This window comes from Cydia splendana, chromosome 14 (assembly GCF_910591565.1).
Source record: "Cydia splendana chromosome 14, ilCydSple1.2, whole genome shotgun sequence".
Lineage (NCBI taxonomy): Eukaryota > Metazoa > Arthropoda > Insecta > Lepidoptera > Tortricidae > Cydia > Cydia splendana.
In genome coordinates this window covers 17510730-17530522 of record NC_085973.1, presented here as the reverse complement: position 1 = coordinate 17530522, position 19793 = coordinate 17510730, and the positions used below count along the sequence as shown (strand labels likewise).

The 19793-nt window shown below is 39.4% G+C and overlaps 1 protein-coding gene across 1 annotated transcript in view; it reads left to right on the top strand.

Moving 5' to 3' along the window:
• The window catches only part of LOC134796770 (neuroglobin-like), a 42017-nt gene that overhangs the window by 8730 nt on the left and 13494 nt on the right, over positions 1 to 19793 (top strand). Inside the window, exon 2 of the mRNA XM_063768987.1 lies at positions 19279 to 19510. Coding sequence (XP_063625057.1) covers positions 19279 to 19510 — 232 coding nt within the window. The remainder of the gene's footprint in view (positions 1 to 19278; positions 19511 to 19793) is intronic.

The following is a 19793-nucleotide window of genomic DNA, read 5'->3' as shown; positions in this document are numbered from 1 at the left end:
AAAGAACTATTTTGTGTATTCAGACGGACATACATACAGACGCACGAGTGATCCTATAAGGGTTCCGTTTTTTCCTTTTGAGGTACGGAACCCTAAAAAGATTTATTTTTATTTTGTGGAATGGTGTCAATGTGATATCTTAAATGGATTCAGCACCCCAGATTTATACGAAAACGATACCAAACACAGCCTAGCACCTTCACTGATATAGATATATCAAGATAAAATTGAGAGCCCTAAATAAACTTTCAAGAGCGGATATCTCAAAAACTATTCAACATATCCAAAAAATTGACTGAATAAACTTGTAACAAATTAAATTAACTTTCATTTTGTATAAGTGGCCATGTCGCTGAGATGCATAGTTTCCGAGATATAATCGAAAAACCTATAACCTTCAAAGCCCCCTCTCTCCCCCCCCGCTCAAGGGCTACGGCCGGGGACTTTTGATATGTTCACCTCCTAACTTGTCAAACCGAGTTACGGAGTCAAAAATTGTGTTCCGAGCATTTCCCTCTACAACTTTTGGAGCATTCGTTGCCTGACCTAAGTAGCTTATTGAATTTCTTTAAAAACTTTTCTGTAAAAGGTTGACGGGTGTTGGGTGTTTATATGGTTTCGGTCGATTATTATCATTTGCATTGCCCATGATGACTTACTAGAATTACGAGCACACGAGACACTAATAGTAGTTTGACAAACCTTGGTTTTCAAGAGGTATTTTATATTGACATTTGCTGTCACAAATTTGCTGTCAGATTTAGTCGCAAACCGCACGCAAAGTGCACACAAATGTGTCGACACCTTGTTACGGAAAAGTGTAGACACGGCGACGACACTTTGTTTCGAAACAATTCTAGACACATTGTGTGGACTCTGTTACGACACATCTGACATTTAGTTACCACTTTGTGATTCTGCGACTGGAATGGTTATATGGGAGTCGCTTCTCGGTGAAGGAGAACATCGTGAGGAAACCGGACTGATCTCAATAAGGCCTAGTTTGCCATCTGACCTTCCAACCCAGAGGTTGAAGGTTAGATGTCAGTCGCTTGCGTAAAAACTAGTGCCTACGCCAATTCTTGGGATTAGTTGCCAAGCGGACCCCAGGCTCCCATCAGCCGTGGTGAAATGCCGGGACAACGCGAGGAAGATGATGAACTGGCTAGCATTGCTCGCAGAACCGATGGCCGGTGGGGCGGAAAGGTTCTCGAGTGGCGACCACGTACCGGAAGACGCAGCGTGGGAAGGCCCCAGACTAGATGACCGACGATCTGGTTAAAGTCGCGGGAAACCGTTAGTTGAGGGCAGCGAATGACCGTTCGCTGTGGAGATCCTTGGGGGAGGCCTTTGTCCAGCAGTGGACGTCTTTTGGCTGAGATGATGATGATGATGATGATAGAACTGGCACAGATAACCAGTATATTGCGCCATGAGTTGTTGCCGGTCGACAACAACTTTGTAAGCGGGGCGTGAATCTCGCGACCAAAACGCGTAAGCGCCATGAATTTCGCGGCGCTTACGACGTTTTGGTCGCGTGGTACACGCCTCGGTCGATTGCGACAGTTTCATTCTTTGGTATGGCTTCTCTATATCAAAAAGAATAGATAGTATAGAGGGATCCTGTCATAGTAAATTTTGTAGTCACAGTAAATTTACTGCCATCTATCGACACATGACTAAAACTCAAAATTAAAACGTATAAAATTATCAAAAAAATGTATATATATGGATAAATGATTTTATTATTTTTATATCATTTTGACCAATGTTCATTCACTGATATATAAGTGTTAAAATTGTTAAATATGCAATGGTGTCGTCACGCCATCTAGCCGAGCATAGGCTAAAGGTGTGTGCGCCATCTATCCGAGAATGACTTTTTCTTGATTTCCGAGGCACGTTTTTTCCTTAGACTTTATTCATCTTTATACGAAGTTACATATGTCTTTGTCTATATGAATAATAACTCAATAGGAGGCCAAGTTCAACTATGTATTTTTAAACAGAAATCTTCAACGAAACTCAGGCGTTTTGAATATATTAAACGGGTTTAATTTTTTAAGTCGAAATACTGTCTGCTGAGTTTGTTGGTTAGCAAACACAAACAGTTCTAGACAAAGTTCCTCGTTATGATTATGAAGTGAAACATGAATTTTCGACTTAAACGTGACGTGACCCGTTTTAATTAGTTCGATTTTGACAGCTTAGGATACCTTATTCTGCTTTTATTAGTACCTATCCAATATCGTTAACCTTATCAAACTACACAACGGGACTTAATCGCGTTTTTATGTTTTAAGATTTACCTCCGACGTTTCGAGGACGGCGTTGTCCCCGTGGTCTCGGAGTCTTCTCCCCTAAAATGTGTCCGTCCCCCGTCCCCCCCGTAACTTCTAAAATAAGAGAATGATAAAACTAAAAAAAATATATGATGTATATTACCATGCAAACTTCCACCGAAAATTGGTTTGAACGAGATCTAGAAAGTAGTTTTTTTTTAATACGTCTTAAATCGTAAACCGCAATTTTATTATGTTATTTGCTGCTACGGAACCCTTCATGGGCGAGTCCGACTCGCACTTGGCCGCTTTTTTACGGCGAAGCAGACAGACTGCCCGACTTGACTCAATTATTCAGCCAAGGTACATTTTATTTTTTAACTGGTTACAGTTTGGCGATATTGTAAATTTTGTTTATGAGCATGAACCTTTTGTGTAAAACAATAAAAAAAAATATATATATATATTGAATTTATACCATTAGATCTTCGAGCAACACCGGGAAGGGAGTCACCATCCGCACTATTTCCCCTCTGCCGAAGCACATGCCCAACTGAGCATGCACACAACTAGCGCAGTGTGTGTTGTGACTCATCCGTACACAAAACGAGATCGAGGTGTGGAAGATTTGACTTTGACGTGTGTCAATTTCTATGTATTTGAGTCGTCATTACAGATTGGATTTTGTTTTTAGTGAGTGAGAAGTGCGACTGTGTGCACGCCCAACCCCCCCTTCCAATGGCAGAGCGATTTGTACGGTAAGATATCGCTTGGGCTCCGACTTTATTGCTCAAGGCATTGGAAAGTTGAGTTTATCGATTTACGAACTCTCTACCTGTCATGCTGTCATTCAACTTTACCCTAAATAATTTAGAGACACAAGTCGGCGCTGCGTCGTTTACTTTTCCCCATTGTACCTATTCGAATCACACATAAAACAAACTAACGAACAAAACAATCGTAACAAACAACAATTAAACATGACGATCATTAAAGGGGCCCACTGATTAACAGTCCGCCGGACGGTATCGGCCTGTCAAAATTTTGTTCTAACTGACAGGCCGATAACGTCCGGCGGACTGTTAATCAGTGGGCCCCTTTAGAGATACTCGTACTTAGTTATTCCCGTATTTTGTTTAGACATAAATGGATAAATTGTTGACATAAGATTAATTATTGTAAGACATTTTTTTATTTGTATCTATTAAATAATATTATGTAAATATGAATGACGTTCATAATATAAATTCATGTAGATTAGTCTAGCATAATTTATAATGTAATTTAATATTATGAGAATAAATATCTAAATCTAAATCATAACATAACAAACATGACATAACAAACTAACATGATTGCTAAACTTGAATAGGCTACAGTCGCCGTCAGATATAATTATATATCGGAGCGCTCTTGGTGCTCACAAGTATCTGGACACGCCTCTATTTTCAAGGCGCTAGAGTGCGTGTTCAGATATTTTTGAGCACTTCGGCAGCTCCGATATATCTGATGGCGGCTATACAAGAAATGCCGCTGGGAGACCAGAATCGTCTCAAGCAGCTCAAGCTACAACTAGCGTAATTGCGTTAGTTGCTCGTGAAGTTTAGTTTACATGCATGCTCGAATTAGTTTCGCTATAGTTAAGGCAGCTGTACGACCGGGGGTAAGAACCACCAGCCATTTACTCCACATTAAAATAACGCAGCGTACTACATAGGCGAACAACACGCGAACGCGAAGCGAAGCGATGCGGCGCTGGGTGAATCAATGCTTTGATACCTATAGAAGTGTCCTACGTTTTTTTTTTTTTTAATTTATTGAACAATAAGCTAATTAAAGTACATTATTATTACAAGACCCAACGTGGGCAAAACCTTGAGGAGGTTTGTATGCCGATGGGGAGTTCGAGAAAATAACATGACAATATACATATCTATCTTATACTAATTAAGATTCTTAATATATGTAACTAAAGTCGTTAGATTGTAACAAGTGCGTCTTAATTACTTTTTTTCTATTTTTCCCGTTTACATATTTTACTCTAGTATCTTCTGGCAAATCATTTAATATTTTAGGCAATATATATGTATACAATCTAGTGCCATAAATGTTCTTATATTTGGGTAAACAATATGCGTGGGCGATCTCGTTGCGAACGCGAACGTCTTGGGCCCGCCGCGCCGCGCCGCGTCGCGTTCGCGAGTTGTTCGCTTACGTAAGACGCAGCGTTACTGTCCGTCCACTCATACTAGCTATAGGAGTGTAAATTTCATTCAATAGCTTGACGTAACGTACGCGTTTGCGTTAATTATCATTTTGTATGGGATATTGAGTCCCGCTTGGCGCGCTGTTCAAAATTCCATACAAAAATAAACATAAAGAAAACGCGAACGCTGGTCATGCTATCTAATGAAATTTAAGCTAGGGGTACAGATAGAATGCTTCTTCTGATAGAATGCTTGCAGAAGTTAGAATGCCTCTTCTGAAGCAAACCATTTTGAGAACTTGCAACGATAGGGGGTGTCCCGGAGACTTGCCCACGAGAACTATTATATAATCTGTTCCCACTGTGCTGAGGGAAGTCCTTATTTTTAAGTAAATTTTATTTATAGATTAGTTTTATTTTTAGTATTATCATTTAATTTAGTTCCTAATATCTTTAGTAACTCTAATAGTTTATTTTTCCTACAAGTGTTTCTCTTGCCCCAGTATTTCCATCACACGACCTAATCTAATTTGTTTTATCAGCATTCGTATATATGTGTCATACATAATAATATCTATATGACACATACATGTACCTAAGCGTTGCAAAAATAAATATACATATGAATGAATGAAACGCTGAATGCTTTTGGAAACACACATACACAACAATATTAAAACAGGCTTAAATCTAGGTAAATTTGAAGTTACAGTGTTGCGAGAGGTTCCAAAAAGGATAACACTCAGCATGTGTCGCAGCACATGAGTAGTGCTGATTTTCAGTGTACCCATTGACACGTAAAACAAACACAAAACAACACAGACATATACCTATTTTTATTTTGACGCTTTTCATAAAATGGTTCTATTCCCCCCTAGCGGGCGAGTCTCCCGGCCTCCCCCTGTCAATTAATCTCATATCAGTGACGTGAAGGACGCTATATCAAATGTGTACTCGAACACGTCTCACAAATGTGTCTTTAATCACATTGAAGCGTTACTAAGTGCTTCTAGTGAATTGGGTGCGGGATTTGCTTTGAGTTCAGATTAATCAGTCATTAAGGTATAGGATTACTGTATTCAGATACATTAATAACAAAGATACTCATTATCGGTCTTAAATGAAGTAGGTACAATATAACTACATAGACAAATATAAAACACCCATGATAGAGATAATAAAATCTATGTGTAAATAAGTACTTATAAAGTATATCATCGTGTACCTACCCACAACACAAGCCTTGAGTTTACTATGGAACTAGGTCGATCTGCGTAAAATTGTCCAATAGTATTTATTCATACATACTTAATTACTTATATAATATTCATCACTCACGTCATTTGAATCTAAGAGTATTTTATTAACTAACTTGTAAACATATTATTAAATTATGATCATAAGTCTAAACCTAAATTAGCCTGGGGCATTGTTCCCAGGACACTGGCCGCGTTCCCCCTCTGAGGCTGAGTTTTTCCGCAAAAAATGCGCCTGCTCCTAGGTCGCCAGACACCCAGACTAGTTTGGTAGAAATTTCTTTTACTAGTTTTTTGGTGTCTGACGACCAAGGACCGAAAGTTTCAATCGCAAGTGCTGCAAATACATAATTCGTTTTCAAAAATCCATATTTGCGACACTTGGCAATTTGGGCGTCGTCTGCTGCCGTCCCTGGTTTCCTGGCAGAGCGCCGGACGTGAGATGGGGCCAGCGTATCAACACATGTTACATCCCACGCCAGGGGTCGCCCCAGGAACCAAGGTACGAGCGCGCAGCCGTCGGGCCTTGTGCCATCAGCCGCAGATATACCAACTGGCTCCAGGGTTGCTGGTAAGGAGGCGGTACCGAATGCTCTGCGGATTAAGTGAATTGTGAAGAAATGAAATAGATATGTAATGTTTCATTTTACATTTACAACCCGGGCTTCTTTAGTGTGCCGAAAGCGGAAAATATCCGGGCATAGCAACTGTTACACATTATTCTCTTCTTTCCTTGCGTTATCCCGGCATTTTGCCGTGGCAAAAATGCCGGGATAACGCAAGGAAAGAAGAGAATAATGTGAGTCGTGGCTCATGGGAGCATATTATTTAGGGCAAATCAAACTCAAGGGGAATCACAATCTGACCTTTACAAATACATTAGTGATCCATATTCACCAGACATTTGGATCAATATAATTGCAAGACGGCCTTGAATGCTATTAAAATAAAAGCATATTTCGTAAGCCCACGTGGCAGATATAATATTCTGTTATCATTGGAACGCCGTATGAAAATATGTCGATTTGGCAAGCAATTCGAGGAATTAATATCAGTCAAGAGCCGCGATTAATGTCTATTATTTTTTAGTCTTCAAAATCTAATATAGAAAATTCAGTTTTATCCTCCTAAGGCCATACAAATGAAAAATCCAGAATTTATCACTGAAATTTGAACCTATAGTGCAGGGAATAGAGTTGATTATGGTTTTGTTTGAAAATTGAACAAAACAAAACAAATGCGACTCTATTCCAATTGAATATGATTTAAATTTCACCGAACTGAATAAGTACTAATAGGTAGGACCTTGGGCCTATGGAGGATAGTAGGAGAAACGTTGGACGAAAGTATCGCCATGTCCAAAGTCAGAATTGAATTGAATTGAATTGAATTGTCAACTGACTTCTCTATTGATTGCCTCACATAAAAGCAGCAACACTGTACATTGTCGGCCTTATTACAAAATGCATAAGGCCCACCGATGTACAGTTTATAGTGTAGGCGATGGCATAATGATAGGTTATAACCTATACGTTCTCGCGGGCTTGGTTTCCGCAACTCGACGTCATATTATTGCGCCGCCTATTTTGCGTGATGGGTTGGCGGCACTATTCTTGCCAACCCAACTCTTCCAAGAAGCCTAGCAGACCCTTGACGTTGCCGACGACTTCTGGTAGAGACCCCGGTGAGCCGTGGTGTTATGCCCGGTAAGTATTCTGCCAGTGCCACCCCTGGGTATTCGAGAATGACGTGGGCGGCTGTCTCGTCTGCCTCATAGTACAGTCGACGTCAAAAATATGTTTACACTTTTGCACCTTACTCCTTTGTATTAAGGCGAAAAATGTAAATATATCTTTGACGTCGACACGTACAATCATTCCGTGCGCACGAAGACACTAAAGTAAGGACGCTAAGGTTAAAGAATGTGGTACGTTGACCCGCCATTTCCTATCTCTATCGCACCGCCGTCACGCTCGCACAGTGGCATTTTCAGCAATATAATTCGGACGAACGATAGAAATAGGAATTATTCGTGCTTACTTTAAAACGATTTCCATACTATGGCGTGTCCACCATATTCTTAAAGTTTATATTAAGGGGTCATCCATTAATTACATCACACGTTTAGGGGGAGAGAGGGGGTCAAGAAAATGTGACATGTTGTGACCAGAGTTGGGCAAAAATTAACTTGAATAAGAATAAGAATAAAAATAGAAATTTTATTCTTATTCAAATCGATTTGAATTAGAATAATTCTTGCACTAGTTATTTTAGAATAAAATTAAGGTGAATAAATCATGTGACTTTTATTTTAAATGCGGAATAAAAAACAGAATAATTATTCTAGAAGTGAGACTATTCTAAATAAGGTTTTATTCAATTAAAATGTTATTTAGAATTAAGTTAATTTTTGTAGTACAATCGATTATAATACATATTTTGTAAGTTGATTTTCAGCCTTCTATTTAAAAGTCGGATTGAATTGATATTTGTCACTTTAGTTTAGGTACAGTACACATTGAAGAATTCCGCTATATACTATCTAGTTCTATCATCCGATCAAGGTGCTTAGCCAATATGCCAAACGTTAACGCTCCGTAGAGTTGCGTATAGTCTCTCTCTATCACTCTTACATATTAGTGCGATAGAGAGACAGATAGCCTTTCGTTGTCGTAGCACAAACGATTGGCATGTTGGCTACGCACCCAAGGTGCCTAGCCAAAATGACAATTTTTCTTTTTAATTTAATAGCCAAATCATTAGGTAAATTTAGCTGTTCTGAGGGCCTAGCCAAGATGCCAATCGCTTGTGCTCCGACAACGAAGCACTTTCTGTCTCTATCACTCTTACATATTAGTGCGAGAGAGAGACAGAGATAGCGTTTCGTTCTCGTAGCGCAAATGATTGGCATATTGGCACGCACTCAAGGTGCCTAGCCAAGGTGCCAATTTTTGTTTTTAATTCAATAACCAAATCTTTGGGTCCAATTTAGCTGTTCTAGGGGCCTAGCCAATATGATAGCTTGCGCTCTAACAACGAGGGGCTTTCTGTCTCTATCACTCTTACATATTAGTGCGATAGAGAGTCAGAGAGAGCGTTTTATTGTCGTAGCGCAAACTATTGGCATGTTGGCTACGCACCCAAGGTACCAAGCCAAGATGACAATTTTTGTTTTTAATTTAATAACCAAATCATTATTTACAATGTAGCTGTTCTGGGGGCCTAGCCAACATGCCAATCGTTTGCGCTACGACAATAAAACGCTCTCTGTCTCTCTATCGCACTAATAAGTAAGAGTGATAGAGGCAGAAAGCGCATCGTTGTTGGAGCGCAAGCGATTGGCATGTTGGCTAGGCCCCCAGAACTGCTAAATTGTACCCAAAGATTTGGTTATTAAATTAAAAACAAAAATTGTCATCTTGGCTAGGCACCTTGGGTGCGTAGCCAACATGCCAATCGTTTGCTCTACGACAACGAAACGCTATCTCTGCCTCTGTATCGAACTAATATGTAAGAGTGATAGAGACAGAAAGCGCTTCGCTGTTGGAGCGCAAGCGATTGGCATGTTGGCTAGGCCCCCAGAACAACTAAATTTACCTAATGATTTGGTTATTAAAATAAAAGCAATAATTGGCATCTTGGCTAGGCAACTTGGGAGCGTAGCCAACATGCTAAACGTTCGCGCTACGATAACGAAACGCTATCTCTGTCTCTATATCGCACTAATATGTAAGAGTGATAGAGACAGAAAGAGCTTCGTTGTTGGAGCGCAAGCGATTGGCATGTTGGCTAGGCCCCCAGAACTGCTAAATTGTACCCATGGATTTGGTTATTAAATTAAAAACAAAAATTGTCATCTTGGCTAGGCACCTTGGGTGCGTAGCCAACATGCCAATCGTTTGCGCTACGACAACGAAACGCTATCTCTGCCTCTGTATCGAACTAATTGTGTAAGATTGATAGAGACAGAAAGCGCTTCGCTGTTGGAGCGCAAGCGATTGGCATGTTGGCTAGGCCCCCAGAACAGCTAAATTTACCTAATGATTTGGTTATTAAAATAAAAGCAAAAATTGTCATCTTGGCTAGGCACCTTGGGAGCGTAGCCAACATGCCAAACGTTTACGCTACGATAACGAAACGCTATCTCTGTCTCTCTATCGCACTAACATGTAAGAGTGATAGAGACAGAAAGAGCTTCGTTGTTGGAGCGCAAGCGATAGGCATGTTGGCTAGGCCCCCAGAACTGATTGTACCCAAAGATTTGGTTATTAAAATTAAATAAAAAATTGGCATCTTGGCTAGGCACCTTGGAAGCGTAGGCAACATGCCAAACGTTTGCGCTACTACAACGAAACGCTATCTCTGTCTCTCTATCGCACTAATATGTAAGAGTAAGAGACAGAAAGCGCTTCGTTGTCGGAGCGCAAGCGATTGGCATGTTGGCTAGGCCCTCAGAACAGCAAAATTTACCTAATGATTTGGTTATTAATTAAAAACAAAAATTGGCATCTTGGCTAGGCACCTTAAGTGCGTAGCCAACATGCCAATGGTTTGCGCTACGACAACAAAACGCTATCTCTGGCTTTCTATCGCACTAATATGTAAGAGTGATAGAGACAGAAAGCGCTTCGTTGTCGGAGCGCAAGCGATTGGCATCTTGGCTAGGCCCCTAGACGAGCTAAATTGAACCTAATGATTTGGTTAGTAAATTAAAAATAATACGGTTACTGAAACTATGCGACAGTCAATTTGTAAAATTTTATTCCATAAAATGGGTATCAATTAGACAAGAGACTAACTACTATTACATCTACCTAAATATTATACGTAATTAGTACCTATACGGTACCCAGACCACATTTTTATTCGTGGAATATTATTTCGAATAAAAATCATGATTATATTTATTTGATTAAGAATATGTTATTCTCATTCAATTTTTTCTCATACGAATTATTCCCGACCAAAATTATTTGAATATTTTTGACGGGAATAAAATCGAGATGATTTTATTCCTACAAATTCTTATTCAAATAATGATTTTATTCTTGAATGCCCAACACTGGTTGTGACAAGGGGGAGGAGGAGTCACAAACTTTGTGACGTCACTTTAACTTCATCAGTAACCGAAAATGTATTTAAATTATTTTATACGCTAATATATATTTAAATAACAAGTTTTTGAAGCGATAATCGTTTTTATTCGTTTAATTTTATTTCTTAATCAGTTTTGGGTTAAATAAAATTACTAATATTTCTTTTATCAAAAATATTTTGATATAATATTAAATGAATAATTGCCGATTTCGTTGAAGAAATGTGACGTCACACCAGGGGGGAGGGCTTTGCCAAATGTGACCAAGTGTGACAAGGAGGGGGGGAGGGGTAAAAAAACCTAGAAATTCGTGTGACGTAATTAATGGATGACCCCTAATCACAGATGTAGTGAATAGGTAATTGTTTTCCATCGTAACGTTCGTATATTTGTCATGCTAGTTCAGTCAATGTCAATACTTTTTGTACCGAGACTGACTGAAATAGCAAGACACGTTCGTAAGCTTCCGTGGAAAATAATTATGCACTACATCTGTTCCATATGTCCAAATCAAATTAAATTAAATCGAGAATCAATAGTACCAGCTTTCATTAGCATGCAGAAATTCCAGAGTTTCACTAGTAATTGGATACGACTCATACGACCTTAGCCGAGTCTTCCTGCCAATGCCTTTAGGCCTATAGTCAATGACAACCGCGAGCGAATTGACTTAGACAGAGATGCCCCGAATACCTAGTGGTTTTGGCCGAATACCGAATTCCCAATTTTCGGCACTCCTCTTGGCCGAAGTGCATGCGAAATGAGGAAATGATCACAATTATTATGATAACTGTTCGCCAACAAAGCACAACGTTTGCTAAGATATGTATTCTTTTAACAGAATTAATTAATGTAGTTAGACTCAACTCAATCAAATCGGACCCGTGATAAAATATTTTGTAATTAACAAATGCTCAAAAAAGGGTCTTCGTATTTAACAATTTACCAAGAATACGTTTTTAATATTCAATATACCTAGTTTTTGGTTATTTTTATTTTGTTATTTTTAGGGTTCCGTATACCCAAAGGGTAAAAATGGAGCCCTATTACTAAGACTCCGCTCTCCGTCTGTCCGTCCGTCTGTCTGTCACCAGGCTGTAACTCATGAACAGTGATAGCTAAACAGTTGAAATTTTCACAGATGATGTATTTCTGTGGCCACTATAACAACAAATACTAAAAACAAAATAAAATAAATATGTAAGTGGGGCTCCCATACAATAAACGTGAATTCTTGCAGTTTTTTGCGTAATGGTACAACGGAGTCGTCATTAATAGGCGTTCCCCTCTGTCGAAAACAGGCGGCCAATGTTCAACCACATGTCAATCACATGTATGGACTGACGTTTATCTGACATGGCTATGTTTACGTTACGTATACATTTGATGTGCCCCTCCCCCGCAAAAAACGGCAGACTATTTTGTACCGAAAATTATAGGCATGGCGTCTCCGTTGGTTATATCCTCTAAGAATGGTACGGAACCCTTTGTGCGCCATTTGGCCGGTTTTTATTATTTTTAGGTAGGTGCAACAGATATTCGGTATTCGGCCGATAGGCGGTAGGCAACATTCGGCCGAATACCGAATATTTGGCAAAGTGACCGAATAGACCAAATACCGAATAGTTGCCGAATATTCGTGGCATCTCTCTTAGAAGCAATATAGCAATGTTTCCAATTGACGTCTCGAAGGAGACAATCATTTGTACTGGAGACATTCAGTAATGAAGAGCCTAAACTCGATGTGGTAGCATTTTTCCGCCAAGTTCCTTTGGTCACATTCCCACATGTTAAACTATTAACAGGAAGGGTACAACCACTTCTCGATACAAACGTACACATTAATTATAGAAAATATTTTTACGTAATTTGATGTATATCCATCCGTTCGACTTTTTTCGATTTTAAATGCTTCTAACTCTTATAAGTAATATTAATAACTAAAAACTCCAAAAAAATCAAACGATCTCTGATATTGATCAAATTGTGTCAAACTATGTATTTTCAATAATGTTAATATGTAAAGAGGAAAATGAAATTAGTGGTCGTCCACTGTCAAAATGTAAAAATAGTTATTTGTTTTACAAGGGGGCAAAGTTGATGTTTAACCGCTCGTGCTAATATTGATACCCGAGCAAGCGAAAGATTCCAAAATTGAACCACTCGCCACGCTCGTGGTTCGAAAAATGGAATCTTGAGCGTTGCGAGGGTTTCAAAGCACGAGGATTAAACAAAATTTGCCCCCGAGTGAAACACAAAATTTTTCACCACAAACACAAAATTTGTAAAATCAAACAAAATCAAATCCAAATGAATGTTATTAAATATTAATCATCCAAAATCATCATTTAAAAGTCAATTCTACCAGCAAACATAAGAAAACATAAACAACTTAAAATTTGCATTTGATTACTTTGCCTCACATGTGAATAAAATGCAACTTTGCTATCAATTTTTGAAGTGCAAAGTAAGCCTTTCCGAGCTGGTATGGTGAAAAAAAATTTACCACACTAACCATTGAAAACTACACTTTCAATAACGGAATGGCTTTGTTATTGATTCGTATTTGCATTTCGATCGAAAATTCAACAGGGCCGCCACTATCCAATATTGACGGCTAATATTGACAGTCGGCTGTTTGTGGCCGTTCATTATAACGTGACAGTTCAAATTGATTGGATTCTTATTTGACCAACTACCGGCCCAATCCGAACAATGCTTATAAAGATGTCACAGCGATACGATACCCATCTGTTAGAGTCAAAAATTACGTTTTTGGCCCCGAGTATTTTTTTTCATGATATTTATTGATCAAGCGTGTAAAAATTCAAATTGAAAACTACAACTTTGCGTTAGCCCCCTTTTAAGTAAGAACTTCCCGTAAGGTGCGTTGGGGTAAGATTGAATGGTTATTAGGGTTCCTTAACTCAAAAGGAAAAAACGGAACCCTTAAAGGATCACTCGTGCGTCTGTCTGTCTGTCCGTCTGTCACAGCCTATTTTCTCCGAAACTAATAGAGGTCATTCAGTTGAAATTTGGTACACATATGTAAGTTTGTGACCTAAAGACAGACATGTACCTAACGTAAGAAAAAGATTTTTTAACCTGGGGGCCACATTTAGGGAGTAAATGAGAAAATTAAAAAAAATAGTTTTTCATACTATATGTATGTATGTATGTATGTATTTACTTTATTGTACATAGAAATATAAACACGAGAAACACAGTTACAGAGTCAATTAAATACAACAAAGGCGAACTTATCCCTGAATGGGATCTCTTCCAGTTAACCTTTGAGGAAATGAGTAGGACAGAAGTAACGATGAATGACAAACAAAAGCAAAAGTGTACAATCCCTAAAATAAATAAAATGCACGTTTTGAATACACATTACTCCAAATATACATAAATAGAAATATAACAATACAAGAATACATATACATATAATATATATAGGTATAAATAAAAATAAATAAATACTCAACATATAATATAAATAGATATATAGATATTAATTCGAACCAGAAAAGTAAAGGAAATGAAAGAAGTAGGTACTTAATCGGGAAAAACAGAATTATCTAAGGGGGTGGAAAACTCATTTATTGTAAAATAAGTGTTATAAAATTAAGGGACCGCGCAAGGCTCTTAGCTGTGTCCAGACCAGAGTCTGGACAATGGCTACACGCCTACCCATCACCCCACACCGGCACATTCATAGAGCCAAACACACTAAGAATTGCCATCGGACTCCGGGTCGGGGCCGATGTATGTGTAGACCATAGCTGCGCCTCTTGTGGGGCCCCTGTTAATCGCCTTGGCCACCACGGACTCGCCTGCTCCTCGGGCGCCGGCCGCCTATCCCGTCATGCCGCGCTTAACGACATCCTGAGGAGAGCGCTCGTCAGCGCCGACGTCCCTGCGGCTCTGGAGCCCCAGATCGCAAGGGATGACGGCAAGCGCCCCGACGGGATGTCGTTGATCCCCTGGCGGTTGGGCCGCGCGCTGGTGTGGGACGCCACCTGCGCAGACACGCTGGCGGCGTCCTACATTTCAGCCACCAGTAAACAGGCCGGGGCGGCGGCTGACGTCCGAGAACGTTCCAAGGTTAATAAATATAGTTGTCTCGGCGCACACTACGAATTTGTAGCCTTCGGCGTCGAGACTCTAGGTCCGTGGGGTAGCGGGGCTCGGGGGCTCCACAAGGAGCTCAGCAAACGCCTAAGGCAGGCCACAGGTGACCCTCGCGCGGGCAGCTTTCTCGCGCAAAGATTGGCCATAGCAATCCAGCGCGGGAACGCTGCCTGCGTGATGGGCACCTTACCAAGGGCGCAAAGTTTTGATAAATATTTTTAGTTTTTAGCTTTAGTTTTTAGTTGTACTTAATTTTAGTTTTGTATTCATATTATCTAAGTATCGGAAAGCCACAATTTTCTAAGCCTCTCCTTGAGTGATGCTACAGATTGGGATTGCCTCACGGACACCGGAATCTCGTTCCATAACTTAGCGGCGTGGACAGTAAAGGATTTTTTGTAAGTGCGCGTCTTATTGGATGGAATTGCGAGTGAAAGATTGGTGCTTGATCGAAGACGGTGACCACTGCCAGCAGCTAAAAAACTAAATCTTTCGGAGAGGTAAGGTGGCGCAGCAGGATTGAATAAAACATTGAAAAGCAATGACAGAATATGCACATCTCGACGACGACGGATCGGAAGCCAGCCAAGCTGAGATCGGAACTGGGAAACATGATCAAACTTACGCAGACCGAAAATGTATCGAATACAGATATTTTGCAGTCGCTCGAGTTTATACAGAAGCTCCTCACTGAGGTCTAGAAAAGCAGAATCAGCATAGTCTAACAAAGGAAGTAAAAGTGAACAAGCAAGCGTTATTTTAGTTTGGAGAGGAAGGAAATTTTGAAGACGCCTCAGTGAGTGGAGAGACGCAAAAAGTTTATTGCTAATGTCGGAAACATGAGCTGACCAGGACAAAGTTTGATCAATGATGATACCCAAGTTCTTAACTGTAGAGGAAAAAGGGATAATTGTTCCGTCAAAAAGTACTTTGGGTACCACCATCTCCGACAATTTGGACACAAAGTGAGGACCACCAATGACAATCGCCTGCAATTTCTTTGCATTAACTTTTAAACCACCTCGATCTATATTGTGTTATAATAGGTATATCAAATGAAAGAGGTCATTGTGAGAATCTGAAATATATATTTTGTGTAATTTTAAAATAAATAGTTTAAATATTCATGAGGGGTAAGATGAAAAGCCGCACATATAACGAAGCATCACGAGGGCTTTTTATCTTACCCCTCATGAAAAAACCTTTCAATCTTACCCCAACGCACCTTACTTCTAAAATGTAATTTTTTCATAGCCCTGAAATATAAATTATGAGTATTATGACTGCCAAAAAGCCCTTATTCACACCAATTTAAATACGCTTCCGCAATTCGGACCCGTCACCGGTTAACTTATCTTTTTAAAACACTCGGCAAAAGGGTGACCAGACGTCGAGGCTTTTCTACTGTGTCGGGCGTTTTGGACGTTTTTTACAAGTACCTATATCCATATTTAATTGCACCTATATTTGTATAAGAGGGCCGTAAAGCCAGGAATATAGAAGCAAAAGATTTATCGTGTGTCGTTGCTTGCGACAATAGGGAACGTGCATTAACTATAGGAGGCAGCACTAGAGCCGACTAAAGCGACACTGTGCGGATTAAATGGAACGCTAACGCTATTCTGTCAAACTATCACAACAGATGTTTCAAACGGAAAAATTGTAAAATAATAAAAAATTGTTAAAAATAATAAAATACGGCTTTCTTCCGATAAAAAACGACCTCCAGCGTTGCCAGAATACCATGAAAGGCCTAAAATTATTTCAGGCCATGTTTTGGATGTGACCGAAAAGGTAAACACAGATAAAATGCAAAAATTAATGGCAAAATCATCGCCCAAACAAGAATTTCGAATGTGTATGATGCCCAAATTTCAGTAAAATATACTTTTGTGTACAATTACTACCATAACGTCCCAAATTGTCAATCAATACATATACCTAGTTTGTCAAAGGACTGTCTCATTTCAAACATGACAGAGAGAATCATACTATCTTTGTCTTACATTAGTAGTTTAGTACTAGAGTCAGACCAAGAATAGTCTGCAGCGGATTTGATAGCCCACGCTGTGCAAGTGTTATTTTAAGCGTCAAACGTCTATGAAATTATGACGTATAAATGACACTTGCACTGCGTGGGCTATCAAATCCGCTGCAGACTTTTTTGGTCCGACTCTAACACCCGAAAGAAAAGGATGAGCATAGTTTTTTGTTCTTCTTTACTGACAAATTTGGTTTGACCAACCTATATATTATCATACTCTTTGTTGTCATAGACAAATAGCGCGAGGTTCCAATTATGGCCACTAGATGGCAGACTCTCCAAGGCGCACGTTCCCTATACATGTACGGATAAGTACGAGCGATATGCACGATAAATGTCATTTCGAATTGGCATGCTTCTGTCACTTTCTCAAGTCAAACCCCTAGAAACTTTGTCAGTAGGTATACCACTTATTACTGCACGTTGAAGTCACGCACACTACAACAAAATCATGTATTGACAGGGAGTTTTTGAAATTGGTATTCTTTTTCGTACCGATAGCAAGTTGAACCGCCAACTGCAAGTTGGGACTAAGGGTAACATTCCATTTCTGACCGCAGCTGTACTACTAGTACAAACGCGTCGGTGTTATTGTCAATTTCCATAGTAAAATGAATGGTAGTGTTGCTGTCGTTGGAAATGGACTGTCACCTTAAAAAGTTTTGTCAAGGTAAAAATTAGGTGTTTTTTTTTGCCTAATATCAGGCGCATTCACTCATTCATTCATTCAAGACTGTTTTTGCGATTAGTAAAGATTCAAACATAGTTATGAGAAGGTGTTACAAAATAAAAGATTTCCGTGCATTCAGTCTGCATGCAGGCGTGCAAATACTTATTGTAATAACAGGCAATATTTACAAAAGCATAAAATAAAATTGTAGTTAGTACTCTGTGTAGCTGTGTGTAGATAGGTACGTAATCATTCAACTCTCTTGCCGATAACTTTACCATCCTTTATTTTATATTAGTAGGTACCTGGTTACCCTACCTGCCAGGCCGTTTCGGTGCAAATTGAATTGCCTGCGATTCATTATTTACGTGCCAGTTCAGTTCATTGGCCCGATTCGAAATGGATAACGACGACATTAAACAAACTCCTATCTTGACAATCCTTTATTATGAAAGGCAACTCTAACTCAAAGTATTAGAGTTGAAATTACGAGTAGAAATGATTGTTTGATAAGATCCGGTTGGAGTTAATCAAAGATAATATCGGTTTAATGGGAAAAGAGGGTAACTGATAAACTTGAACTTTTAAAATGTTGACGGGTGCTAGAAGTTGGAGCCTGCTAAAATTTTCCTTGTACTATATTTGATACTACAGTTTTATTTTAACACAACCATTTTGTATGAGTTCACCAGTAATTTTTTCACATAATTCTATTCTATTTTATCATTTACTGATTCCAATAGGATAGACGCATGTATCAATATCAAAACGAATACTCTTTAATAGGAAAAATCTGACTTCAGAATAGAATTTAAAATGCCATTAAAACTATTTACCATAGTGCATCTCATAATAATTACAATAGCCCCAAGACCTAAAATACTCATGGCGAAGGAGTTCCATTCTAGTCTTCATGAGCAGTTAAATCTTACCAAATAGCACGAAGTAGGTATGCTCTAAAAATTTGAGTTGTCTCCATTCCTCGTGGAATCCATCCGTGGAATCAGAACTCGACCCTGACAAAAAACAGAACCAAATTGAGAATAACCTCCTTTTTTTAATTTTGAAGTCGGTTAATAAATTACATTCTACCTGTATTCTGAAAAGCCGTCATGTTTTCTGTAAATAATCCTTCGAAACCCCACTAACGCTCTCCTTGCTCCTCAAACCTTATCACAGCGGTACAAGTTCTATATTTGCCAAATCGTCTACTAGTAAAAAGTACCGATTTCCATATCAGCATAGCGGTATACGTACGATTATAGTGATTATACCCTCGTCAGGGCTAATGGTGCGGCGCGGCCTGCCGCGACAGCTCAGGTTCATTATCCAGGAGTTATGCAAGGGAAATACAACCTTCGATAGTTTGCTCGTCAGCATCGTACATTTATTTAATAATCAATACTTGAAAAAGAAACGGTTATTTATAAAAAAAACTTCATATTAATTCAAAATCGGCTTAAAATGTTGACTATGGTTTGAGTTTAGTGCCCTTACCGGGATTCAAACCCGGAACCTCCAGCTTCGTAGGCAGGGTCACTACCGACTAGCCGAGCCTAGTAAGCTAATTTAATCTTCTTCTTGTTTATTCCAGACTCTTCGAAGAAAACAAAGACCTCCTAGCCCTCTTCACAAAATTCAGCGAGCTGCACACAGCAGAACACCAGTTCAGATCCACGGAGCTAGCTGAACACGCTACGAAGGTCATGCACACCCTGGACGAAGGCATCAAGAGTTTACGAGACGTCGATGGCTTCCTGGTGTATGTGCAGCATGTGGGGGCCACGCATCATCAGATAGATGGGTTCGAAGCCAGCAATTTTTGGGTAAATATCAGGGATGTTACGGAGCTCCGGTTCCGTTTCCGTTAAGGCGGAACTTCCGTTTGGTTTTACACATCCGTTTCTGTTCCGGTTCCGTTATGTTTGAAACGGAAGTTATAACGGATGTCAATGCTTCGCGCGGCGGCGGTGGCGTACATCAAAAACAAACAGGTTCATACCAGTCATTCGCTCATCGCCCCGCTTGCCACGTGCTACACTAATTTGTTGTTTGTTTGTATACTTTGTTTTATTCGTGTTATTATAATTAAAATCGTATGTGTTCTGT